At 40.5% G+C, this 25,928-nt stretch overlaps 1 protein-coding gene across 1 annotated transcript; it reads left to right on the forward strand.

The window, feature by feature from the left end:
• Positions 1 to 23,057: 23,057 nt before the first annotated feature.
• LOC139748452 (uncharacterized) lies at positions 23,058 to 24,516 on the forward strand. The gene is made up of 3 exons (XM_071661545.1): positions 23,058 to 23,164; positions 23,477 to 23,698; positions 23,882 to 24,516. The coding sequence occupies exons 2-3, from the start codon at positions 23,486 to 23,488 to the stop codon at positions 24,179 to 24,181; spliced, it is 513 nt and encodes a 170-aa protein (XP_071517646.1). The 5' UTR covers positions 23,058 to 23,164; positions 23,477 to 23,485; the 3' UTR covers positions 24,182 to 24,516.
• Positions 24,517 to 25,928: the final 1,412 nt, after the last annotated feature.

Genomic DNA, 25,928 nt, shown 5'->3' on the forward strand with positions numbered 1-25,928 from the left:
CGGAGACGCTCCGTCACTTTGCGCTCCTTACCTCTAAGCCTATGGGACATCACTGGTCGGAGCTGAAAAACGTGCTAAAGGTGCTCCGCTAACCCTTGCACCCTCCTTGCTTGGGAGGTCAGGGGGACAGCGGACAATTATCGACGCCAATTGCGTCCGCAGCGAATTTCCTTCTTACCTAGGAGCATTATAGGATTCACGAGGTTAGGGAACCCACTTTTAATGAATATTTCCTCTTATGGCAGAGGTAAGGGACGATATTTTTAGGCGACATTGCCACTTAGAGTGATGACGATAGCCGCAAACGGACTCCGTGGTGAATTTCCTTCTTACCTGAGACTATCATATGAGTCACAAAGTGAGGTGAACCCACTTTTATGCCTAGCGGAGTGTCCGATCAATATTTCCTCTTTTGGCAGGGGTAAGTGACGATATTTTTAGGCAACATTACGACTTAGATCAATGAACCCTCTGTAATATGAGGAGGTAGGGAGGGACCCAACCACCCAGCAACCTCATCTTCTGTGACAGGAGGAGTTGGATACCGGGAAATTTTCTGAAAAAAACGTCTAAGTTTTTCCTCCATCAACCAAGGCCTCTCTCCATACGTCTCAGGGTGGCGGGCACAGAGAGTCGGAGGGCGAAAACTTGTCAGAGGCCCTTGCACCCTCCTCGCATGAGAGGTAAGGGGTGATGGTGGTGGTGAACATTAGTGGACCTTTATCGATCACTAGGTCGGCGGTTGTTCTTTAGTAACCTCTCCTCTCTGAGGTGAGGATGTACGGGAGCGAGTGAGCGGCGGCGGCGGCGGCCGATCCTCCTCCCTCCCAGCGCGCATACCACACACACACCGAGCCAGCAGATACCTCCTCCTCCTCACTTTCGCTTTCGATGACGCGCGGCCGACCCACCTCCCTCCCTTCCTCACACACGGTGGTGGTGGTGATGAACACCAGTGGATCATTCTCAATCGACCCACATTGCGTCCGCGGAGTTTGACATCACTCACTAGATTGGCCCTTGTGCTTTAGTAAAGTTGTAGTAAGGGAGCGAGGGAGCGGCGGCAGAGGAGGAGGCCGGCCGACCCCCCTCCCTTCCGCATTCCATACCACACACACACACACCCAGCCAGGCTCCTCCTCACTCTCACTTTCGATGCCGGCGTAGGAGGTCCGGTGGTAAAATACACAACTCCTCTTAATCTATATGTCTACCATGTACAGGCTTTTGCCATCGATTGGCGTGACAGATCCCCTAACCTTTTTCCGGGTTAAACCTTAGTGGATCGCAGTGAGGAATCTGCTCTGCCACTCACGGCACCCAGGCTGGTACGTAAGTCGTATGCACACGGTTCGATACAGCACATCAGGTTTTGGTTGATCCGTATTTGGGATGGGATAGAGCAGCAACTGTAGCTCTCAACTCTACCCAATTTCCCCTCTTTGCTGCTGCTGCGGCATTGAGGTAGAACACTCAGGAGAACCGATGCGCCTACGACCAAGGAACTACACAGTCATTCGTACAAGTATGACAAAACTATGTTTTTCATGCCCTAAATTCACCATCTATAAGAGTTCGTCAGTAAGTGGGAATGTTATCCTAGTAATAAACAGGGAGTCTTGCCCATCCTCAGAGAAGCCACGGATGTACTGTTGGTGCCTTCATCCCCTTTGTCTTCTCCCTCTTAAACCATATTGTCTTTCCCTTCTCTCGCTGTGTAATCCTCATCCTCCTCATCATCATTGTTTTCCTTCACCCACTCTCCATATCTATCCGTTTTCATTACACTCCTTCTTAGCCCTTCTACCTGGCTAGGCAGATGACTCAAGGTAAACAAGTGATGGTCTAGCCTCTCTTAAGGTCAGCCGGTTCATCTGCCTCCGCAGAGCAGGCGCGTCATGAACCAGGGGAGCGAGGAGACGGGAGGGGCGGGAAGAAGAGAAGTGAATGTGGGAGGTGGGAGAGCAGGAGTGATGGGTACATATGGGAGGAGGAGATGGTATATGCTGTGTCTGAGCAGAGAAGGAAAGGATAGAGAGCAAGGTATCGCGAGATAGAAGATGCCTATCTGTATTTACTCTACCAATTCTGGTTCTCTTTATTTTTGAAGCCTATTGATTTTTTGCAGGCCGAACTGTTTGGTAAGGACACCGTTTCCCTGTTACTGTTCTAAGATAATATTCAATGTCATCTCATTATCATCGCTTCTCCTTTCGAGATCAGCTCCTAATCCTTGTAGGGCAGACACAACCCCCTCCGTAAGTGCTTCAAATAAGTCTCAGCCTTGTGTCAATATATTTCATGTCAATCCTCGAAGTATACACAACCAAATATGAGTTGGAGAACTGCACAAGGAGACAATTATGATTATTATTTCAAGATGTTAGTTACATATCAAAAAAAGAAACATCCTCTTTGAATAAATACTTTATGGATCTGGAAGTCATATGGTAGAGTTGATGGAGATGCTTTGTGGAAGGTTTTAAGAGCATATGGTGTAGGAGGTAAGTTGCTAGAAGCAGTGAAAAGTTTTTACCAAGGATGTAAGGCATGTGTACGTGTAGGAAAGGAGAAAAGTGACTGGTTCTAAGTGAAGGTTGGCTTGAGCCAAGGGTGCGTGGTCTCCATGGTTGTTCAATTTATTATGTATGGGGTGGTTAGGAAGGTAAATGCAAGAGTTTTGGAGAGAGGGGCAAGTATGCAGTCTGTTGTGGATGAGGGGGCTTGGGAAGTGAGTCAGTTGTTGTTCGCTGATGATACAGCGCTGGTGGCTGATTCGGATGAGAAACTGCAGAGGGTGGTGACTGAGTTTGGTAAAGTGTGTGAAAGGAGAAAGTTAAGAGTAAATGTGAGTAAGAGCAAGGCTATTTGCTTCTGTAGGGTTGAGGGGCAAGTTAATTGGGAGGTACGTTTGAATGGAGAAAAACTGGAGAAAGTGATGTGTTTTAGATATCTGGAAGTGAACTTAGCAGCGGATGGAACCATGGAAGCGGAAGTGAGTCACAGGGTGAGGGAGAGGGTGAAGGTTCTGGGAGCGTTGAAAAATGTGTGGAAGGTGAGAACATTATCTCGAAAAGCAAAAATGGGTATGTTTGAAGGAATAGTGGTTCCAACAATTTTGTATGGTTGTGAGGCATGGGCTATAGATAGGGTTGTGCGGAGGGTGGATGTATTGGAAATGATATGTTTGAGGACAATATGTGGTGTGAGGTGGTTTGATCGAATAAGTAAAGAAAGGATAAGAGGGATGTGTGGTAATAAAAAGAGTGAGGTTGAGAGAGCAGAAGAGGGTGTGTTGAAATAGTTTGGACACATGGAGTGAATGAGCGAGGAAAAATTGACAAAGAGGATATATGTGTCAGAGGTGGAGGGAGAAGGTGAAGCAGGAGACCAAATTGGAGGCGGAAGGATGGAGTGAAAAAGATTTTGAGCAATCGGGGCCTGAACTTACAGGAGGGTGAAAGGACTGCAAGGAATTGAGTGAATTGGAACGATGTGATATACCGGGGTCGAAGTGCTGTCATTGGATTGAACCAGGGCAAGTGAAGTGTCAGGGGTAAACCTTGGAAAGGTCTGTGGTGCCTGGATGTGTAAAGGGAGCTGTGGTTTCGGTGCATTACACATGACAGCTAGAGACTGAGTGTGAATGAATGTGGCCTTTTCATCTGTTCCTGATGCTACCTCCCTGGAGGGGGAGGGGGGAACCGATTAAGTATAATTGTAAAAATATTTACTCATTCTATTCACACTCTAAAAACAAATTTCATAGTATAATATGATTCCTTAAAATAATGTAATGCACACTGGATAATGTAACATAGAAAACTGATCATATTATTCCTTAAAGAAAACTGAATAAGATATAATGGATACTTAAAACAATTACTGGTAAAGAGGGGAGATAACTGTAACATCCCCCTCCCCCCAAAAAAATAAGTCAGCCACAAGTTGACTCATGACTAACTGGTATACGAGACAATACATCAGCTATAACATCATCTTTTCCTCTTATATGCTTGATAATCAAACTATAATCTTGTAACAAAAGACTCCTTGTTAAACGTTTGTGTACATTATTCATCTTTTGCAAAAATACAAGGGATTGTGATACATAGACACTTGGATCAGCCCAGCTACTCCTTTAAAAAAAACATCAAAATTATTCAAAATTAAAATCAAGGCCAATGTTTCCTTTTTAATAGTACTGTATTTATTTTTTTTTTTTTGATAGAACAGAAACTTCTTTGAAAGATAAACTGGAAAATCAATAGCATCTTTTTCCTGCATTAAGACCACTAACTCCCAATTCACTAGCATCTATATACAATTTAAATGGTCTATCATAATCTAGAGTAGAAAGTATGGTTGTACATACAAGTATCTGCTTCAGTTTCTTAAGGCCTCATCACATTGATCACTCCACACAAATATGACTTTCTTTGACAATAAGTTAGTTAATGGTAAAGCAATGAGTGAAAAATTCTTACAAAACCTACAATAATATCCAGCCATACCGAGAAATCTCGATAATTCTTTCTTATTTGTAGGTGCTGGAAATTTTACAATACATTCCACATTCCTAGGAGACCAACAACATAACCTAGATATTCTACAGTTGCTCTAGCAAATTCACTCTTTACAAGGTTTACAGTTAAATTTGCTTTGTCCAAACGATTAAACACTTTCCTCACTAAATACAGATGTTCTTCCCAAGTTTTTCAGTACAATACTGTGTCACTTACATATACAGAACAATCTTTAACATCACACAATACTTGACTTACTAATCTTTGAAAAGTGCTACCACTGTTTTTCATACCAAAGGTCATCACTTTATACTGATACAAACCATCCATAGTTACAATGCAGAAATTTCGTTTGCTCTTTCAGTCAAAGGTACTTCCCAATGCCCTTTCAGTAAGTCTAACTTAAGTTACAAATTTAGCATTTTTTATCTAATCAACACAAACATCCATTCTTGGAATAGGATACGAGTCAGCTTTAGTGATCTTATTTACCTTTCGGAAGATGAAAGCCGGCAAGGCAGCAGGTTTGGATGGTATTGCAGTGGAATTTATTGAAAAAGGGGGTGACTGTATTGTTGACTGGTTGGTAAGGTTATTTAATGTATGTATGACTCATGGTGAGGTGCCTGAGGATTGGCGGAATGCGTGCATAGTGCCATTGTACAAAGCAAAGGGGATAAGAGTGAGTGCTCAAATTACAGAGGTATAGGTTTGTTGAGTATTCCTGGTAAATTATATGGGAGGGTATTGATTGAGAGGGTGAAGGCATGTACAGAGCATCAGATTGGGGAAGAGCAGTGTGGTTTCAGAAGTGGTAGAGGATGTGTGGATCAGGTGTTTGCTTTGAAGAATGTATGTGAGAAATACTTAGAAAAGCAAATGGATTTGTATGTAGCATTTATGGATCTGGAGAAGGCATATGATAGAGTTGATAGAGATGCTCTGTGGAAGGTATTAAGAATATATGGTGTGGGAGGCAAGTTGTTAGAAGCGGTGAAAAGTTTTTATCGAGGATGTAAGGCATGTGTAGGTGTAGGAAGAGAGGAAAGTGACTGGTTCTCAGTGAATGTAGGTTTGCGGCAGGGGTGTGTGATGTCTCCATGGTTGTTTAATTTGTTTATGGATGGGGTTGTTAGGGAGGTGAATGCAAGAGTTTTGGAAAGAGGGGCAAGTATGAAGTCTGTTGGGGATGAGAGAGCTTGGGAAGTGAGTCAGTTGTTGTTCGCTGATGATACAGCGCTGGTGGCTGATTCATGTGAGAAACTGCAGAAGCTGGTGACTGAGTTTGGTAAAGTGTGTGGAAGAAGAAAGTTAAGAGTAAATGTGAATAAGAGCAAGGTTCTTAGGTACAGTAGGGTTGAGGGTCAAGTCAATTGGGAGGTGAGTTTGAATGGAGAAAAACTGGAGGAAGTGAAGTGTTTTAGATATCTGGGAGTGGATCTGGCAGCGGATGGAACCATGGAAGCGGAAGTGGATCATAGGGTGGGGGAGGGGGCGAAAATTCTGGGAGCCTTGAAGAATGTGTGGAAGTCGAGAGCATTATCTCGGAAAGCAAAATTGGGTATGTTTGAAGGAACAGTGGTTCCAACAATGTTGTATGGCTGCGAGGCGTGGGCTATGGATAGAGTTGTGCGCAGGAGGATGGATGTGCTGGAAATGAGATGTTTGAGATGTGTGGTGTGAGGTGGTTTGATCGAGTAAGTAACGTAAGGGTAAGAGAGATGTGTGGAAATAAAAAGAGCGTGGTTGAGAGAGCAGAAGAGGGTGTTCTGAAATGGTTCGGGCACATGGAGAGAATGAGTGAGGAAAGATTGACCAAGAGGATATATATGTCGGAGGTGGAGGGAACGAGGAGAAGAGGGAGACCAAATTGGAGGTGGAAAGATGGAGTGAAAAAGATTTTGTGTGATCTAGGGCCTGAACATGCAGGAGGGTGAAAGGCGGGCAAGGAATAGAGTGAATTGGAGCGATGTGGTATACCGGGGTTGACGTGCTGTCAGTGGATTGAATCAAGGCATGTGAAGCGTCTAGGGTAAACCATGGAAAGCTGTGTAGGTATGTATATTTGCGTGTGTGGACGTATGTATATACATGTGTATGGGGGTGGGTTTGGGCCATTTCTTTCGTCTGTTTCCTTGCGCTACCTCGCAAACGCGGGAGACAGCGACAAAGCAAAAAAAAAAAAAAAAATTATCTTTCTGAAATCAGTACAAAATCTATAGGAAATACCATCAGGTTTAGTTACTAACACACAAGGTGAACTCCAAGGACTATTCTTTTTTTAATCAGATCAATGTCAAGCATATACTGTATTTCTTTTCTCATTATCTCTCTCATTTCAGGATTCACTTTTCATGGGTGCTGCTTGATAGAGGAGTTGCATCGTCAATTCTGACATCATGCTGTAATACATCAGTTCTCCTAGGAACATCACAAAACAAATACCTAAACTCATTCATTATTTGTATGATCTCATCTCTTCTCCTTGTTTCTAAATGATCAAGTCTCTTCTTCAAATTATCTAACACATCTGAATTTCTAAGTTGTCTTCACATCTTTCTAACTTTACATTCTCACTTCCATCCACATCCTCTGCATCATCAGACATACAACAAGCACAATGTACATTTGTATCCACATCATCCTTTGCAGAATTTCTATCATGAAAAAGTTTTATCATGTTAATGTGACACAACTGTCTTCGCTTGCACCTTTCTGGAGTATTCACAATGTAGTTCAAATCATCCACTCTTTTCTCAATAACACAGGGACCATAAAACCTTGCTTTCAGAGAATTTCTTATCTAACGCAATTATACCAACACTCAGTCACCTGGTTTGAACTCTCCGCTTCCAGATATTTTTGTTATACCATGCATTCATCTCCTCTTGACACCCTTTCAAATTTTCTGCAGCAATCTCTTTAGTCCTACACAATCTGTTTTATATATGATACATACTCAAATAATCCAGGAGAATCACTCTTCCCTAATCACTTCTCTTTCAACGTACTCAGTGGATCTCTTGTTTCATGTCCATACATTAACTCAAATGGACTAAAACCTGTAGACCCATGTGCTGAATCTCTAATGGCAAACAATGCTAAAGGCAGACCCTCATCCCTGTCTATGGACAATTCCTCACAATACATTCTCAAAGTATTTTTCAAAGTCTGATGGAATCTCTCCACAACTTGGCTCTGTGGGTGATTAGCACTTGACATCTTATGTGTTATATGTAACTCCTTTACTATTTTCTTGAACATTCCTGAAGTGAAATTACTTCCCTGGTCTCATTGTATGATTTCAGGCATACCCACCCAGGAGAAATATTTCACTTACTCTTACAATATTTTTAGAACGTATACTACGTGATTGTACTGCTTCTGGAAATCTGGTAGATGCACACATTATTGTCGATAAATGCTGATTTCTTTTACGTGTTTTAGGTAGAGGACATACACAATCAATTACAATTTTGCTAAAAGGTTTACAAAAAGCAGGAATTGGCTGCAATGGTGCTGGCTGAAAAATCTGGTTGGGTTTACCTACACTCTGACATAATTCACGTCTCAAAATACTGGGATACATCTTTCTTCATATTTGGCCAATAAAAATGAGTTAATAATCTACTATTTGTCTTCCTAACTCTTAAAAGTCCTGAAAACAAGAACTATGAGATAAAGCAATAACATAAACCATATAATTCTTTGGAACAACAATCTTCTTTCTGACCTCCCAGTGATCAGATGCTGGAACATGAGCAGGCCTCCCCTTTCTCATTAACACATCATTTTGTACATAAAATCCAACTGACACATCACTCTCACTCCCATTTCTAGCAGCTTCACTCCAGCATGCTTTCAAACTTTCATCGCCCTTCTGTGACTTTGTCAACTTTTCCTTGTTGACAACAAAATCTGGAAATACATCAATTTTTAATTCCGCAGTGCTCTCCTCATTTCCAAATTCTACTGTATTATCTCTTGTTACATACGCTTCATTAGATATATCACCTAAAAGATATCCAACTTCTGGTCACAACACTGGCTGGAAAACCATTTCACTACACTGCACATTACTATCAGTCTGATTCCCTATAGTTTTATCTGTCATGTGGTTTACCTTTACGATAGTCGCTACATCAAATGGATTACTACTCATGATAGGCTCTGGAACTCATTTGTCAGTCCAATCATTCCCCAATAGCATGAGTACTCCAGGTATAGGAAACTCCTCACATATCTCAACTTTTACACGGCCACTCACAAATCCACTCTCAAGATTTATGCAATGGGATAACCTAACCTAACCATGACCCTTTTACATTCATTTTTCCCCAGGGTAAGACTCCTTTGTCCATTCTAAATACATCTTTCAATTTAAACTTTGACTTGTATCTCTCAATATCAAAATCATCTTCTCAGGACTCCCTTTAATCCCAACCTTTCTTTCAGTAATATATGACTCATAAATTGCAGATTTTGGTTTATTCACTTGATACTCATTACTTCTTACCTCACTAACATCCTGTTTCTGTTCTAAAGCAACAGTTAATCCACTAGTCTTTGGTGATTTTTGACACTGATATTCACCATGACCAAATTCTCCACATCCCAGACATTTCATTGGTGGTCTCTCCTGTCTACTAACATAAGGGTTATGACTAAACTGAGGTCTTGAATACCTGTATTGTGTTTGTCTTTGGAATCAATTTCCTACATTGCTTATTGGCACATAGTCATGTGAACCTTCCACAAAATAATGTTGACCAGGCTATTGAACATTTGAATAGTGAGGACATCTATAATGTTTGTCATAATTTTGCCTATTACTCTGTCCTGAAAAATGTGGATATTTCTAAGATTTGTCATACTTCTACCTATTACTCTGTCTTATCATACTTTGTTTCTATGTTATTTCTTTCATACAATATCTGTTAGCCATTTCTAACTGGTAAGCCCTCTTGCATCACATATTTCACTCTACTCGCGCATATTTCATGATATATTTCAGGTTGTAAGCCACTTTTAAACTGTTCCAACAGGATTAGTTGTCTCTGCTTTTCCATTGCCTCTGCTTTTTCAGATTTCACCACCTATCAAATGACATTCCACATTCTCTAGCAATCTCCAGATGAGTTCGACTGCTAATTTTCTTAACGTCCCTAAACCTTCTCCTGTACGATTCTGCGTCCTATTCCACAGTTTTTGATAATGCTTCCTTAACGGCCTTATAATCTACTGATTCCATTAAACTAAGACATACATACGCCTCTCTAGCATTACCTTTAAATTTACTCTGCACCAACATAGCCTAGTCAATTTCAACCCATTCTTTACTAATTGCAAGTTTTTCCAAATGAATAAAGAAGTCCTCGGCTTTTTCCATAAACTCGGCTAACTGACTTACTTAATCATCTTTATCTCCAATTCTTCTTCTTATACCTGTTCCTTCTTATTTCTAATTACTTAAGTCTTACTTCTTCATCAGCCTGAATTCCCTCTTTTTCTGTTTATAGTTGTATTTTCTTAACTTCAAATTATAACCTTATTCTCTCCACTGCCACTTTTCACTTAATTGTCCATCATCCCCACTATCATCAACTTCTTGAGGTTCCTTTAATATTGAAAAGGACACCAAACGATCAATTAATTCTCTTTGCATGTCATCTTTGACATGTGTCCTCAACTTCCATAATTAGCTACCATCTGGTTCAGTTCATCTTTATTACACTGGTACGGAAAATGTATATCCTGGGTTTCACTAAACTTAACTATCTGCCATGTTTAGAGACTCTATATTTACAAGTATGAGCACTTACTTGTTTAGAGAAATGTTCTCCATATATATCAAGAGAGCACAGTAGAGTACTAACCCACAACACTTCGGTCTCACAATTTCAGCTTCCTGGGCTGTAGGTTTTCACATATTTAGAATCGCTCCCGGACAGCACATATTCAATCTCCCGGACAGCAGGCCTCCATGTTACGTTCTATCTCCACCCCTTACATTAAAGGGTATATAATCAACCCATAGACCCATTAAATACATAACTCTGAAATAATGGCTTCTGTTAACTGTGAGATTTGGGCTAGACACATATTCACGTACCATATGGCTATCATCTGACAACTGACATCCGTAATTATATACATACTTTTCCTTCTTTTTATGTTGGTCAAATACCAAAAATGGTGATAAAAAGTTATAAAAATATATTTATAATAGCAAAAATAAACATGGGCTCCCTCTGAACATAATACAATTTACTCTTGATACATTGATCTCCCTCTAGAGACTTTACTTTACTTAGAAAATCTTTGGCAAATAAACTGGCCTCAATTATATGATAGAGGAATTTGAAATAACTGAGATGTGTACATATCAACCTCGTAACTTTACCAATAACTTTGTATTGCACTCATTTCATAGGCCATTCTTAGAGGACTGGCCTTTTTCCGGTTTATAAACAATTGCTTCGTATTACTTTCCCTTGTCTCTCAGATAGGTTTTATCCTTCCATAATTTGTAATAATGCTAAAAATATTTATTAAATCCATTTACACTCTAATAGACAGATTCTATATTATAGATGGATCCTTTGAAACAATATAATGTACACTGGATAATGCAACTTAGAAAACTGAACGTATCATTCCTTAAAGAAAACTGAACATATCATTCCTTAAAGAAAACTGAATACGACATAATGAATAACTGAAACAATTATTGGCAAAGAGGGGAGATAACTGTAGCAGAAGCAAGAAAGACATTACTTAATAATCTGGTCAGTTAATCACAGAAAATGGTGGCTTGGCTTCAGACAAAGAAGCCCTGGTAAAATCTTATATGATTTTTCTTCATGTATATATACGATTGAGGGCAAAAAAAAACATACCCTGAATCCAGTTTCATTGCTAAAGGATGAAAACGTTGTGTAACATATTGACATAAAAATGTTTAATATAGTATCAGCAATAAATGGTATACAGTTAACCATAAAGGCAGGCTCTGAAAGGAGCGAACTTTGAGCGAACCTTAGACCGTTCTTTTGATAAGTGGCTTGCTACAAGGAATGTTGCAGAGAAATAGAAATTTACCACTTATCATCAATATCCAATTATCTTAATGCCTGTAGTTGGAAAACTTATGCAAACCATCATTCGGGACAAAATTGTAAGCCATTTAAAGGATTATCACTTTATGAACTATTATCACCACGGTTTTCGACGAATTCACTCGTCCAACAGATCTCTTTGACTTCCTTCATGATATAATCAAACATGTATGACGAGACTAAAGCTTGATGTCATCTATTTAGATTTTCCAAAAGCATTCGATAAAGTTCCTCACCAAAGGTTACAAGTAAATGTAAAATCACATGGTATAGATGGGTGCTGTGCTTCGGTGATTATGAAATTGGGTACTAACCATAAACAACGAGAAGTAATTATTAGGCAGAACGGTGAAACGTAACAAGTGGTGTGCTACAGGGATTACTTCTGGTACTGGATATCTTAATCATTTATGCTAATGATAATGATAATGGGATACATTATAACACATCGAAATTCATATTGAGCTGGGAAATAGATCTACAACAAAAAATTGAACGTCGGTAGCTTCAAACTAACATAGCAAAACTGATGGGCTGGGTTCATAGATAGCAAATGAATTTTGATATCGATAGGTGTAAAGTTTTAGACAGCGGTAGTAAAAATGAGAGGGGTAGGCTGAAATATGAATGCTGCTACTCTACAAAAGGTGTAAAAAGAAAAAGGAGTTAAAATCTCTGTATACCTAAAGCCAAGTAAGCCGTGTAGAGAAATAGTAAAAATGGACAACAAAATTCTTAGTTCCATAGGTAGGGCTTCCGTAATTAAGTCGAGTGAAAAGTATCCTCTGTTTACAGTTCATTGGTGCATCCGTATATTGAATACTGTATTCAGTTTTGGTCACCCTCGTTGAAAAGAGGTACAGACAGAACGGAGAGAGTACAGCGTCGACCTACGAATATGATTCCCAGACTGAGAAACAAACCCTATCAGACTCGATTAAACAACTTGAATAAATCTAACTGATAAAAGCGAAGCATAAGAGTTGATCTAATATTCAAAATTATCAAAGGCTGCGATGATTTCAATTCAGCATGCTACATAAGACTTGATTCGTCTGATTTCTCTCATAGCAATGGATACGAACTCGTGAGCCACCGTTGTATCTCTGATGGGTCGAAGTACTTTTCTTCAACAATGTTTTTAATATATCGAATGACTTACCAATTCGAGTGGTTGAAAGCACTACTACACATAGCTTTTGTAAAGATTTCGTTCCAAGTTCACGCCTCCTTAGTCTCATGTTTGCGCCGCCTTAGTCGCAAGTACAGATATTAGGTTTATTAATGCAAAGATACAAGTTAGGGTGAGAATTTGAATAGAAAAAATCTGGAGAAAATGAAGTGCTTTAGATACATGGGAAAGGGCATGGTAGGGAACAGAACCATGGAAGTGGAGGTGAGTTATAGGATGGGCGAAAGGTGGAAGGTTCTGGGATCATTTTGGAATATGTGGAAACAGGACTGACGAAAACTGCTATGTTAAGGAGTATAGTAGTGCTACCGGTATTGTGTGGATCGAGGCATAGGCTATAAATCAGAACTTACGGAAGAGGATGAATATGTCGGAAATTAAATGTCTGAGGATGATAATATGTGGTGTGAGGGGGGTTGATCGTGTAAGTAATTATAGGGCAAAAGAGGGGTATGTGAGTTGCCGGTGTTGGTCCAAGGGTATGAACAGGTTCAGCGAAATGAGAGTCGCATGGTAGGTGGTGTAAAACGGGTCCAGGATGATTCTGCATGCCTGTTTCTGCACTTTTTATGGCTATATATGTAAAGGAGGAGGACCAAGCTGAGGGGGCATGAGTAAGGTTAGGTAAAATGAAGGCGGTATAAGCATTTCTGAGCTCAGATGATGAGACGCTGAGAAGGTAAAGACGGTATGATTAAGACTTGATGATAGCACTGACATAACTCTTCCACTTTAGACCGTCATCTATAGTGACACCAATAAGTTTGAAGTCTCTGACAACCCAGATGAAGTTAGGACCTCGTATGATTTCACAGGGTATAATAGGTAGTATGTTGTCTGCACCTAGACTGATATGTATCATCACAGTCTTGGTATGATTGATGATGACTTCGTTAGCTGTAGTCCACCCCTGAAGGATGTTCATGATTCTATGGTCACTGAAGTCATGAAAGTTATTGTTGATAGTGACGCCAAAGTCTACATACTTCCAGCGGAGGTTGTGTCCCAAAGAGCGTCAATGATAAGAATGAGGCAGTAGAGCTTCCTCCACATCTTAATTCCCTGCAGGATACTGCAGGTGAGGAGTAGTGAGGTGGAGATGGACTCACGAAATCGGACGGCTTGGTGTGGCCCGGTTAGGAAGTCCGTCGGCCACGAGACAAGACATCTCCATAGTCTAAAGTCAACGGCTTTCTTTATGACGTAGTCATGGATGACCAAGTCGAATGCCTTAGGTGAGTGCCACCAGGACAAGCGCTTCTGCAAGTTGTGTTTGATGAAGTGTAGAAGGGTGACAAGGCAATGAGTGGTGGAGGAAGACTTCATGTTTCCAAACTGATAAGGGTTTATTGAATCAGCAGTGTCAGCATATGCCCAGTCTTGCATAAGATTTTCACAGCTCAGACAGGGCTCTGGAATAGTGCCATCAGGGCGTAAATTATTGGGTGACTCAAGGTTACCGGATTAGGGTAGTGCAGTGACGTGTCTTTAAGTTGTGGGGCGCTGAGATTGTTTGAGTGAAGCGTTGATTATGGCAGCTGTGTGTGTGTGTGTGTGTGTGTGTGTGTGTGTGTGTGTGTGTGTGTGTGTGTGTGTGTGTGTGTGTGTGTGTGTGTTTGTGTGTGTGTGTGTGTGTGTATGTGTGTGTGTGTGTGTGTGTGTGTGTGTGTGTGTGTGTGTGTGTGTGTGTGTGTGTGTGTGTGTGTGTGTGTGTGTGTGTTGTCTGCCTCTGTATTGACTGTTTGTTATTAGGTGAAAGTTTAACACTCATCTTGACTCCGTTTTTCCTCAACCTCTACATTTACCGCGCTCACCACCCCGTTCATTAACAACTCAAACAAACAGCCATGGTGACATCCCACACCCCTGACCAAGACCCACCCTCAACTGGAATAACTCATCCCTCTCTCTTTCTACTCGCACGGTGCCTTAATCTCTTGATAAAAAACTTGATGAAAACGCCTTAGCAGTTTTCCTCCCACACAATATATTCACAGTACTTTCTGCGGACCATCTCTGGCATACGCTTTCTCCAGATCCATAAACGCTACATACAGGTCCTTCTGTTCCTCTAAGTATTTCTTGCAATAATTCTTCAAAACAGACACCTAACCCACACATCCCTTACCACTTCTGTAACCACATTTTTTTACCCTATCTGAAATTCTGTACGTGCCTCCACCCTCTCAATCACGCTCTTCCGTACATCTTACCAGGTGGTACACTCAATAAACTTATGTCTCTGTAATTTGGACATTCACTTTTGTACCCATTGTATGTGTATAGTGGTACTATACTTGTATTCTACCAATCCTCAGGTATTTCACCATAATCCAAATATACATTGAAAATTCTAACTTACCATTCAACAACACAGTCACTCACTCTCTTCGGAACTTGAAGTGTAAGACCGTGCACTCGGGCCGTCTTTCCTTGTAACATCTTATACAACGTTTCACCATTACACCTCTTTTTACTCAAACTCCATTTGATGATTTCTCCCGCTGTGCAAAATATCTTTGTGTAAAATATCCCTCATAAGTCACTCAGTCATCGAACACATTTAACAGCCTTTCTAAAGACTCACTCCTCTTCTCCTCATTCTAAAATATAGAATGACTTTGATGTCCATATATGTACATACTGACTCTACAAATATTTGTTTCTGTGTATTGAATACTAGGTGGCTTTAGTTCATCTCCGAGATGAGTTACTCTTCTGTGCACGTATGAGTACTGACCCATTCTTTGCTGAGGATATGTGCCCCTTAGCTCAACTCTGCAACTTGACTTATACATTACCCTATTGTTCACACACACACACACACACACACACACACACACACATATATATATATATATATATATATATATATATATATATATGTATATATAAATATATATATATATATATATATATATATATATATATATATATATATATATATATATATATATATATATATATATATATATATATATATATATATATATATATATATATATATAAAGGAGAGACTGAGTACAGAATGGAAAAAGGTGAGAACAATGGAAGTAAGGGGAGTGGGGGAGGAATGGGATGTATTTAGGGAATCAGTGATGGATTGCGCAAAAGATGCTTGTGGCATGAGAAGAGTGGGAGGTGGGTTGATTAGAAAAGGTAGTGAGTGGTGGGATGAAGAAGTAAGATTATTAGTGAAGGAGAAGAGAGAGGCATTTGGACGATTTTTGCAGGGAAATATTGCAAATGAGTGGGAGATGTATAAAAGAAAGGCAGGAGGTTAAGAGAAAGGTGCAAGAGGTGAAAAAAAGGGCAAATGAGATCTGGGGTGAGAGTATTATTAGATTTTAAGGGAGAATAAAAATATGTTTTGGAAGGAGGTAAATAAAGTGCGTAAGACAAGTGAACAAATGGGAACTTCAGTGAAGAGGGCTAATGGGGAGGTGATAACAAGTATTGGTGATGTGAGAAGGAAATGGAGTGAGTATTTTGAAGGTTTGTTGAATGTGTTTGATAGAGTGGCAGATATAGGGTGTTTTGGTCGAGGTGGTGCGCAAAGTGAGAGGGTTAGGGAAAATGATTTGGTAAACAGAGAAGAGGTAGTAAAAGCTTTGCGAAAGATGAAAGCCGGCAAGGCAGTGGGTTTGGATAGTATTGCAGTGGAATTTATCAAAAAAGGGGATAACTATTGTTGACTGGTTGGGAAGGTTCTTTAATGTATGTATGATTCATGGTGAGGTGCCTGAGGATTGGCGGAATGCGTGCATAGTGCCATTGTACAACGGCAAAGGGGACAAAGGTGAGTGCTCAAATTACAGAGGTATAAGTTTGTTGAGTATTCCTGGTAAATTATATGGGAGGGTATTGATTGAGAGGGTGAAGGCATGTACAGAGCATCAGATTGGGGAAGAGCAGTGTGGTTTCAGAAGTGGTAGAGGATGTGTGGATCAGGTGTTTACTTTGAAGAATGTATGTGAGAAATACTTAGAAAAGCAAATGGATTTGTATGTAGCATTTATGGATCTGAAGAAGGCATATGATAGAGTTGATAGAGATGCTCTGTGGAAGGTATTAAGAATATATGGTGTGGGAGGCAAGTTGTTAGAAGCAGTGAAAAGTTTTTATCGAGGATGTAAGGCATGTGTACGTGTAGGAAGAGAGGAAAGTGATTGGTTCTCAGTGAATGTAGGTTTGCGGCAGGGGTGTGTGATGTCTCCATGGTTGTTTAATTTGTTTATGGATGGGGTTGTTAGGGAGGTGAATGCAAGAGTTTTGGAAAGAGGGGCAAGTATGAAGTCTGTTGGGGATGAGAGAGCTTGGGAAGTGAGTCAGTTGTTGTTCGCTGATGATACAGCGCTGGTGGCTGATTCATGTGAGAAACTGCAGAAGCTGGTGACTAAGTTTGGTAAAGTGTGTGAAAGAAGAAAGTTAAGAGTAAATGTGAATAAGAGCAAGGTTATTAGGTACAGTAGGGTTGAGGGTCAAGTCAATTGGGAGGTGAGTCTGAACGGAGAAAAACTGGAGGAAGTGAAGTGTTTTAGATATCTGGGAGTGGATCTGGCAGCGGATGGAACCATGGAAGCGGAAGTGGATCATAGGGTGGGGGAGGGGGCGAAAATTCTGGGAGCCTTGAAGAATGTGTGGAAGTCGAGAACATTATCTCGGAAAGCAAAAATGGGTATGTTTGAAGGAATAGTGGTTCCAACAATGTTGTATGGTTGCGAGGCGTGGGCTATGGATAGAGTTGTGCGCAGGAGGATGGATGTGCTGGAAATGAGATGTTTGAGGACAATGTGTGGTGTGAGGTGGTTTGATCGAGTAAGTAACGTAAGGGTAAGAGAGATGTGTGGAAATAAAAAGAGCGTGGTTGAGAGAGCAGAAGAGGGTGTTTTGAAATGGTTTGGGCACATGGAGAGAATGAGTGAGGAAAGATTGACCAAGAGGATATATGTGTCGGAGGTGGAGGGAACGAGGAGAAGTGGGAGACCAAATTAGAGGTGGAAAGATGGAGTGAAAAAGATTTTGAGTGATCGGGGCCTGAACATGCAGGAGGGTGAGAGGCGGGCAAGGAATACAGTGAATTGGATCGATGTGGTATACCGGGGTCGACGTGCTGTCAGTGGATTGAATCAGGGCATGTGAAGCGTCTGGGGTAAACCATGGAAAGTTCTGTGGGGCCAGGATGTGGAAAGGGAGCTGTGGTTTCGGGCATTATTGCATGACAGCTAGAGACTGAGTGTGAACGAATGGGGCCTTTGTTGTCTTTTCCTAGCGCTACCTCGCACACATGAGGGGGGAGGGGGATGTTATTCCATGTGTGGCGAGGTGGCGATGGAAATGAATGAAGGCAGACAGTGTGAATTGTGTGCATGTGTATATATGTATGTATCTGTGTGTGTATATGTATGTGTACATTGAGATGTATACATTCATATACGCGAGTGTGTATGTATGTATGTATGTATGCATATGTATGTGTGTGTGTGTGTGTGTGTGTGTGTGTGTGTGTGTGTGCAAAAAAGATGGCGCCTTGTCTTCCTAATGGACGAGTCTGGACCTTCAAGAGAGAAAGTCAGTAATCGTGTTAACCTTGTGCATCACTGATGTAGCAGGTTCTGCCACCACTTACTTACCCGTGCTCCTAACCCCACATACACACACATGCTAGTATATATATATATATATATATATATATATATATATATATATATATATATATATATATATATATATATATATATTTTTTATGCTTTGTCGCTGTCTCCCGCGTTTGCGAGGTAGCGCAAGGAAACAGACGAAAGAAATGGCCCAACCCACCCCAATACACATGTATATACATACGTCCACACACGCAAATATACATACCTACACAGCTTTCCATGGTTTACCCCAGACGCTTCACATGCCTTGATTCAATCCACTGACACCACGTCAAACCCGGTATACCACATCGCTCCAATTCACTCTATTCCTTGCCCTCCTTTCACCCTCCTGCATGCTCAGGCCCCGATCACACAAAATCTTTTTCACTCCATCTTTCCACCTCCAGTTTGGTCTCCCTCTTCTCCTCGTTCCCTTCACCTCCGACACATATATTCTCTTGGTCAATCTTTCCTCACTCATTCTCTCCATGTGCCCGAACCATTTCAAAACACCCTCTTCTGCTCTCTCACCCACGCTCTTTATTTCCACACATCTCTCTTACCCTTACGTTACTTACTCGATCAAACCACCTCACACCACACATTGTCCTCAAACATCTCATTTCCAGCACATCCATCCTCCTGCGCACAACTCTATCCATAGCCCACGCCTCGCAACCATACAACATTGTTGGAACCACTATTCCTTCTAACATACCCATTTTTGCTTTCCGAGATAATGTTCTCGACTTCCACACATTCTTCAAGGCTCCCAGAATTTTCGCCCCCTCCCCCACCCTATGATCCACTTCCGCTTCCATGGTTCCATCCGCTGCCAGATCCACTCCCAGATATCTAAAACACTTCACTTCCTCCAGTTTTTCTCCATTCAAACTCACCTCCCAATTGACTTGACCCTCAACCCTACTGTGCCTAATAACCTTGCTCTTATTCACATTTACTCTTAACTTTCTTCTTTCACACACTTTACCAAACTCAGTCACCAGCTTCTGCAGTTTCTCACATGAATCAGCCACCAGCGCTGTATCATCAGCGAACAACAACTGACTCACTTCCCAAGCTCTCTCATCCCCAACAGACTTCATACTTGCCCCTCTTTCCAAAACTCTTGCATTCACCTCCCTAACAACCCCATCCATAAACAAATTAAACAACCATGGAGACATCACACACCCCTGCCGCAAACCTACATTCACTGAGAACCAATCACTTTCCTCTCTTCCTACACGTACACATGCCTTACATCCTCGATAAAAACTTTTCACTGCTTCTAACAACTTGCCTCCCACACCATATATTCTTAATACCTTCCACAGAGCATCTCTATCAACTCTATCATATGCCTTCTCCAGATCCATAAATGCTACATACAAATCCATTTGCTTTTCTAAGTATTTCTCACATACATTCTTCAAAGCAAACACCTGATCCACACATCCTCTACCACTTCTGAAACCACACTGCTCTTCCCCAATCTGATGCTCTGTACATGCCTTCACCCTCTCAATCAATATCCTCCCATATAATTTACCAGGAATACTCAACAAACTTATACCTCTGTAATTTGAGCACTCACTCTTATCCCCTTTGCCTTTGTACAATGGCACTATGCACGCATTCCGCCAATCCTCAGGCACCTCACCATGAGTCATACATACATTAAATAACGTTACCAACCAGTCAACAATACAGTCACCCCCTTTTTTAATAAATTCCACTGCAATACCATCCAAACCTGCTGCCTTGCCGGCTTTTATCTTCCGCAAAGCTTTTACTACCTCTTCTCTGTTTACCAAATCATTTTCCCTAACCCTCTCACTTTGCACACCACCTCGACCAATATATATATATATATATATATATATATATATATATATATATATATATATATATATATATATATATATATATATATATATATATATATATATATATATATATATATATATATATATATATACATACATATATATATATATATATATATATATATATATATATATATATATATATATATATATATATATATATATATATATATATATATATATATATCTTTTTTTCTTTCTTTCAAACTATTCGTCATTTCCCGCGTTAGCAAGGTAGCGTTAAGAACAGAGGACTGGGCCTCTGAGGGAATATCCTCACCTGGCCCTCTTTCACTGTTCCTTCTTTTGGAAAATTAAAAAAAAGAACAAGAGGGGAGGATATATATATATATATATATATATATATATATATATATATATATATATATATATATATATATATATATATATATATATATATATCTATTCTTTCATACTATTCGCCATTTCCCGCATTAGCGAGGTAGCGTTAAGAACAGAGGACTGGGCCTTTAAGGAAATATCCTCACCTGGCCCCCTTCTCTGTTCCTTCTTTTGGAAAATTAAAAAAATGAGAGGGGAGGATTTCCAGACCCCCGCTCCCTTCCCTTTTAGTCGCCTTCTACGACACGCAGGGAATACGTGGGAAGTATTCTTTCTCCCCTATCCCCAGGGATAATATATATATATATATATATATATATATATATATATATATATATATATATATATATATATATATATATATATATATATATATATATATATATATATATTCCTATGAGTCCACTCGGAAATGAAACACGATAAGTTCCCAAGTGCACTTTTGTGTAATAATCACATCATCAGGGGAAACACAAGCGAGAATATAAGTCAGTATATATACATCGAAGAGACGAAGCTAGGACTCGTTTCTATGCACTTTGTTCATATTCATATACCTCCGCGTTGTACAGTTAGGTTCGTATGCTATCTGCTGGGTATGTGCGCCTGTTGGGAAATGACCGGTATACTCCCCGTTGCTCACCAACGTGAGACGAAGGGTATTCGAGTACATAGCATTCGAATAGTTATTTCCTATTAGCCAGGCCCATAGCCTAGCGGTAGCATTCCCTGCTGATGCACAGGGGTCACGGGTTCGATCCTGGCTGTTAGAGGTTTGTGTGTTCTATGATATATATATATATATATATTTTTTTTTTTTTTTTTTTTTTTTATACTATACGCCATTTCCCGCCTCAGCGAGGTAGCATTAAGAACAGAGGACTGGGCCTCTGAGGGAATATCCTCACCTGGCCCCCTTCTCTGTTCCTTCCTTTGGAAAAAAAAAAAAAGAGAGGGGAAGATTTCCAGCCCCCCGCTCCCTTCCCTTTTAGTTGCCTTCTACGACACGCAGGGAATATATATATATATATATATATATATATATATATATATATATATATATATATATATTTATATATATATATATGAGGTCTCGTTACCAGAACGACCCATGAATGCCTAATGGTCAGCAACGCTGACCATTACATCACGGAGGACTACCTTCGTTATTGATAACTATCACAACTTATTAACTCAATCAATATCTAGTGTCCAGACTCTGTGCGCCTGACCCAAAGTGCCAAGTCCTACATTCGTAGTACCTCTTGCGTACTCTTGTGATAACTCATTGTATGCTCCATAATACCGCGTCCTTACAATTCTATCCCTGGTCTCTACACCATAGTCTCCCACCAATGGTCTTCATTTCTTTCTCCTAATTCCATGCCCCTAGTGCCTTGCACCTGTTCAGTGCTCTAGCTTGTCCCTAGTCCTTTGCATCTTGACTTGTAGTTGCTTGTTGCCGAGGCAGGAGTAGAAGGCCCGGCCTGGCAACAGACCCGTCCTGCCTGAGGGTGAAGATGCAATGGCGTGGTCCGGGTCAGGGGGATCGTCCCTTTCTTCTGGGACAACAACGTAAGTCCTTGGTAAACCTCTCCCTCTCACCCACGCGGAGCCTACATTACTCTTCCTACCTCACTCTCTCCCTCACACTCATGGATCATACCTAACTCTACCTTTCACACATATACGGATACTACCTCACCCTTCCTCTCACACACAGTCGGATTGTACTTCACTCTTCTACTCATACACATGAGTATCCTACCACACTCGCACACATGCGGATCTTACCACACTTTCCCATTTCTCGCACATGCGGATCCTACCTCACTCACACGGCATGTGGATTCTACCTTACTCTCCCGTCATCACTCATGCGGATCCCATCCCATACTTTCATACGTGTGGATCCTTCCTTACCTTTTCTCTCTTGGAATCCCTACCTTGTTACATGAAATCCCTACTTATCACATCCCTGTCACTTGGAATCCTTACCTAATTCCCTTTATGTCACCCGCGTCCCCTTTTCTACGCTCCTGTCAGCCCTTGTAACGGAAATATACCAGCGTTGTATTTTCTTACTGTTGCACGCTTTTCTTGGAAGTCCATAAGGCCACCAGTCACCTGCACATCGAACATCCCAATACATCTTTCTTAGCGCCGTTACCACAATCTACATTTGTCAATGTTCCTTGAACTTACGGTCTTTTCTTTTTAGTTTTCTTATAACCAGGGTTAAAGGGTCATCGCATCTTGAGACGTTTTAGCACTCATAAAAGTGCACTTTGTGATGTGTCCTTCACAACCCTTTCCCTTTAAGGACTTCCTCTCCCGAAGGTCGTGTGCACGTGACCACTGGAAAGCTCCTCAACGCCAGGTATAAATACCTGACTCCTCTGTATCGTCTTCAGTAGCTCTCATAGCAGCCAAGGTAAGGTATCTGCTGACTTGAAAGATCATGAGAGAGCGAACCTCATCAATGCTTGAAATTACAATACGTTGTCCTGAAAATATCGTTAGACTAGACTTTCCATGCCTAAATGTGATACATTTCAATATCAGAATAAATTATGTGATAGAATATCCTTGCAGAATGTTACATTAGTAAAAGGAATACCTGAGGTAGAAAAAATTTGAATTGCATATCAGTTTTTCGTCAAATACTTTCCCAAAATCAAATATTACGGAACCTGGTTCAAAAACGGCAAAACTCATTCGCATTTATTCCTTCATGCTTTCACAGCAAAACAGTATGAAGGTCCACATTGTCTTGGTCTCTCTGGTAGTTGCCGTCTCGGCCAGGATGCCTTTTGTGCTTCCTGACGGTGCTGACGTGTTCCTGAAGGGCCGTTCTCTCGACACCTCCTTCTCCTGCATCAATCGCCCTTATGGCTATTATGCCGACGTCGACAACGACTGCGCCATCTTCCACATCTGCCAACCAATTACTGACGCTGCTGGGCAGGTAAGATGACTCGTTATTATGGTATAGGAAAAATCTTTTAATGTCAATCGGATACTATATAAGAGAATTTTCTTCCATATGATAGTCAACTATATCATACAGATGACTAGTACTGTATAGTCTCATGTAAATGGAATGTTAAAAACTGTCTTCGCACATCACTTCCTTACTTCTCTCTTACAGCTGTTGGAGACGGCCCACTTTTCGTTCATCTGCGGTGAAGATACCATCTTTAGCCAGGGTTCGCTAACCTGCGCCACACCAGATCTGGCGTACCCCTGTTCCGAAGCCTCTTTCCTCTATGAACCCAGTAATGCTGCATTCGGCATTATCGGTGACTTTACCCCCGTTCTCGTCCCCACAGCCCGCCTTGAAGCAACCCCTGTCGAATTCGAAGCTCCTGTTCTCGATTTAGATGAAGAAGAAGCCGACATAATCGTAGAGGTTGTTGAGGAGGAAGAAACAGTTCCTCTCGAAGTTTAATCGGAAACAAGATGATTTGGTTGTTCCATCGTTACTACTACAGTGCTTGTTTGATTGTACATGAGGAAATATCCAAGAACTTACTGTTATATTTGCCTGTCTCTGATAGTGTGCTGCATGTGTGTTAATCCTAGACAGTCCCACATGATTCAGAATATTTCTTTCACAACTGCAGATGTTGTTTTCAAAAAGTTATATTCTCTAGTCAGCAAAAGGGGATGGCCATGCCTTTACATGGTTACTTTCTTCACATTTCACATTAATTTCTACTCTTTTCGCTGAATGTCAGGAATATGTCTAGCTGATAAAACTTTGAAATAAAGCTTTGACCAATGCGTTTATTTTGATCAGTACTTTCATGAGTTAAGCAAACATAAACTGTGCGACCAAGTGTACATTTTAAAAAAGGATATGGTTTCAGCGCTAAAAGTTTCACCAATAAACGAATATATTTAGTTGCAAATTTCACTAAAGTAAATAATGTTTCGTGCCCGTTTCTGACACTACATTAACCCTGATCAAAATGAAACTGTTTCTTGTGGTTCGTTGATTTTCTGAGTAACGATACTTTTTGAAGAGGAAAACTATGCAAATGATTAATTTAAGAAGAGAAACATTGTAATTTCAGAGTAAACATCTGCTGACAAAATTGCACAGTAATACAGATTCGTCTCTTTCTGTTCTATATAATTATTTTCTGAATGAATTAAATTTTCGAGATAAATCCTTCATAGGTAATTCTGATGATGTGACAAGTTGTCTTGAGACAGTATAATACTTGCTAGTCTTCATAGAAGAAAGTATATTAATGCGCTTGTCCTTGCGTTCGATGGTTTGATTTTCCCCAGCAATACAGAATTGCAGTAGTCCTGTTCAAGTACAAGTTTCTCAAAATAAGATAAAACTCTTCTGTTACTCCCTCAGAGCATTGGTTTTCTACGAAATAATAACACCATTAGTGTTGAGTGATCATTCAATGTATAAACTGCTAAGATTCTCCTGGTGTCGACAAATTATGCTGTGGGAATAGCTTGTGTGGTTCAATGTAGTCATGGGTTGCTCTGAGATACGCGACCTGTTGATGTGTCGCTAAATGGAGAAATGATATGTCTTGTACTTCTTACATGGAACATCATCTTCATGTTTTAGTTTGAAGTGCTTATTCTTCCCCTCCATATGTATTAAAGAAACTCATCAAAGATATGCAATTATCATCATAACTCTCGTGTAATGTCAATACAAATCCGTTAGGCACTGATAAGTATCAAAAGAAAACAGGATGCAACAGATTCAAGATAAAGGATAGGACAAGATATCGCTTAGATGGATAGGTAACACTATCTAAGAACGTGCTGGCAATGGTAGCTGAAGATGATCGCTTTCTCCAGGGCACCTCCCAGCCTCTGTGCCTGGTAGTTACGGTATACGAGGTTGAGGACTGTGTCCACCACTGACACATGACTACTATGTGTCCGGGTCACTCTCAGACAATTGTAGATCCTCAGTGCCAGGAGAGGTCCATTCCACGAGGAGGAGTAAGTGACTGAGGCAACGCCTGAATGCGTGGTTGTGATGTTACAGCTCTGCAGGTAGAGCTAAATGTTGTGCTCTGTCTTCAGCTTGCTGGATTTCCATCTCGACATCATCCATGAAAATTAAGGGTGTGTAAGGTTAATCTTACAAACAGTAAGCATAATTTTGTATTTTACTTGTGGAAATCCTTTATCAATATTCAGGATGAACAAAT

Source organism: Panulirus ornatus, unplaced genomic scaffold (genome assembly GCF_036320965.1).
Source record: "Panulirus ornatus isolate Po-2019 unplaced genomic scaffold, ASM3632096v1 CTG_3091_pilon, whole genome shotgun sequence".
Lineage (NCBI taxonomy): Eukaryota > Metazoa > Arthropoda > Malacostraca > Decapoda > Palinuridae > Panulirus > Panulirus ornatus.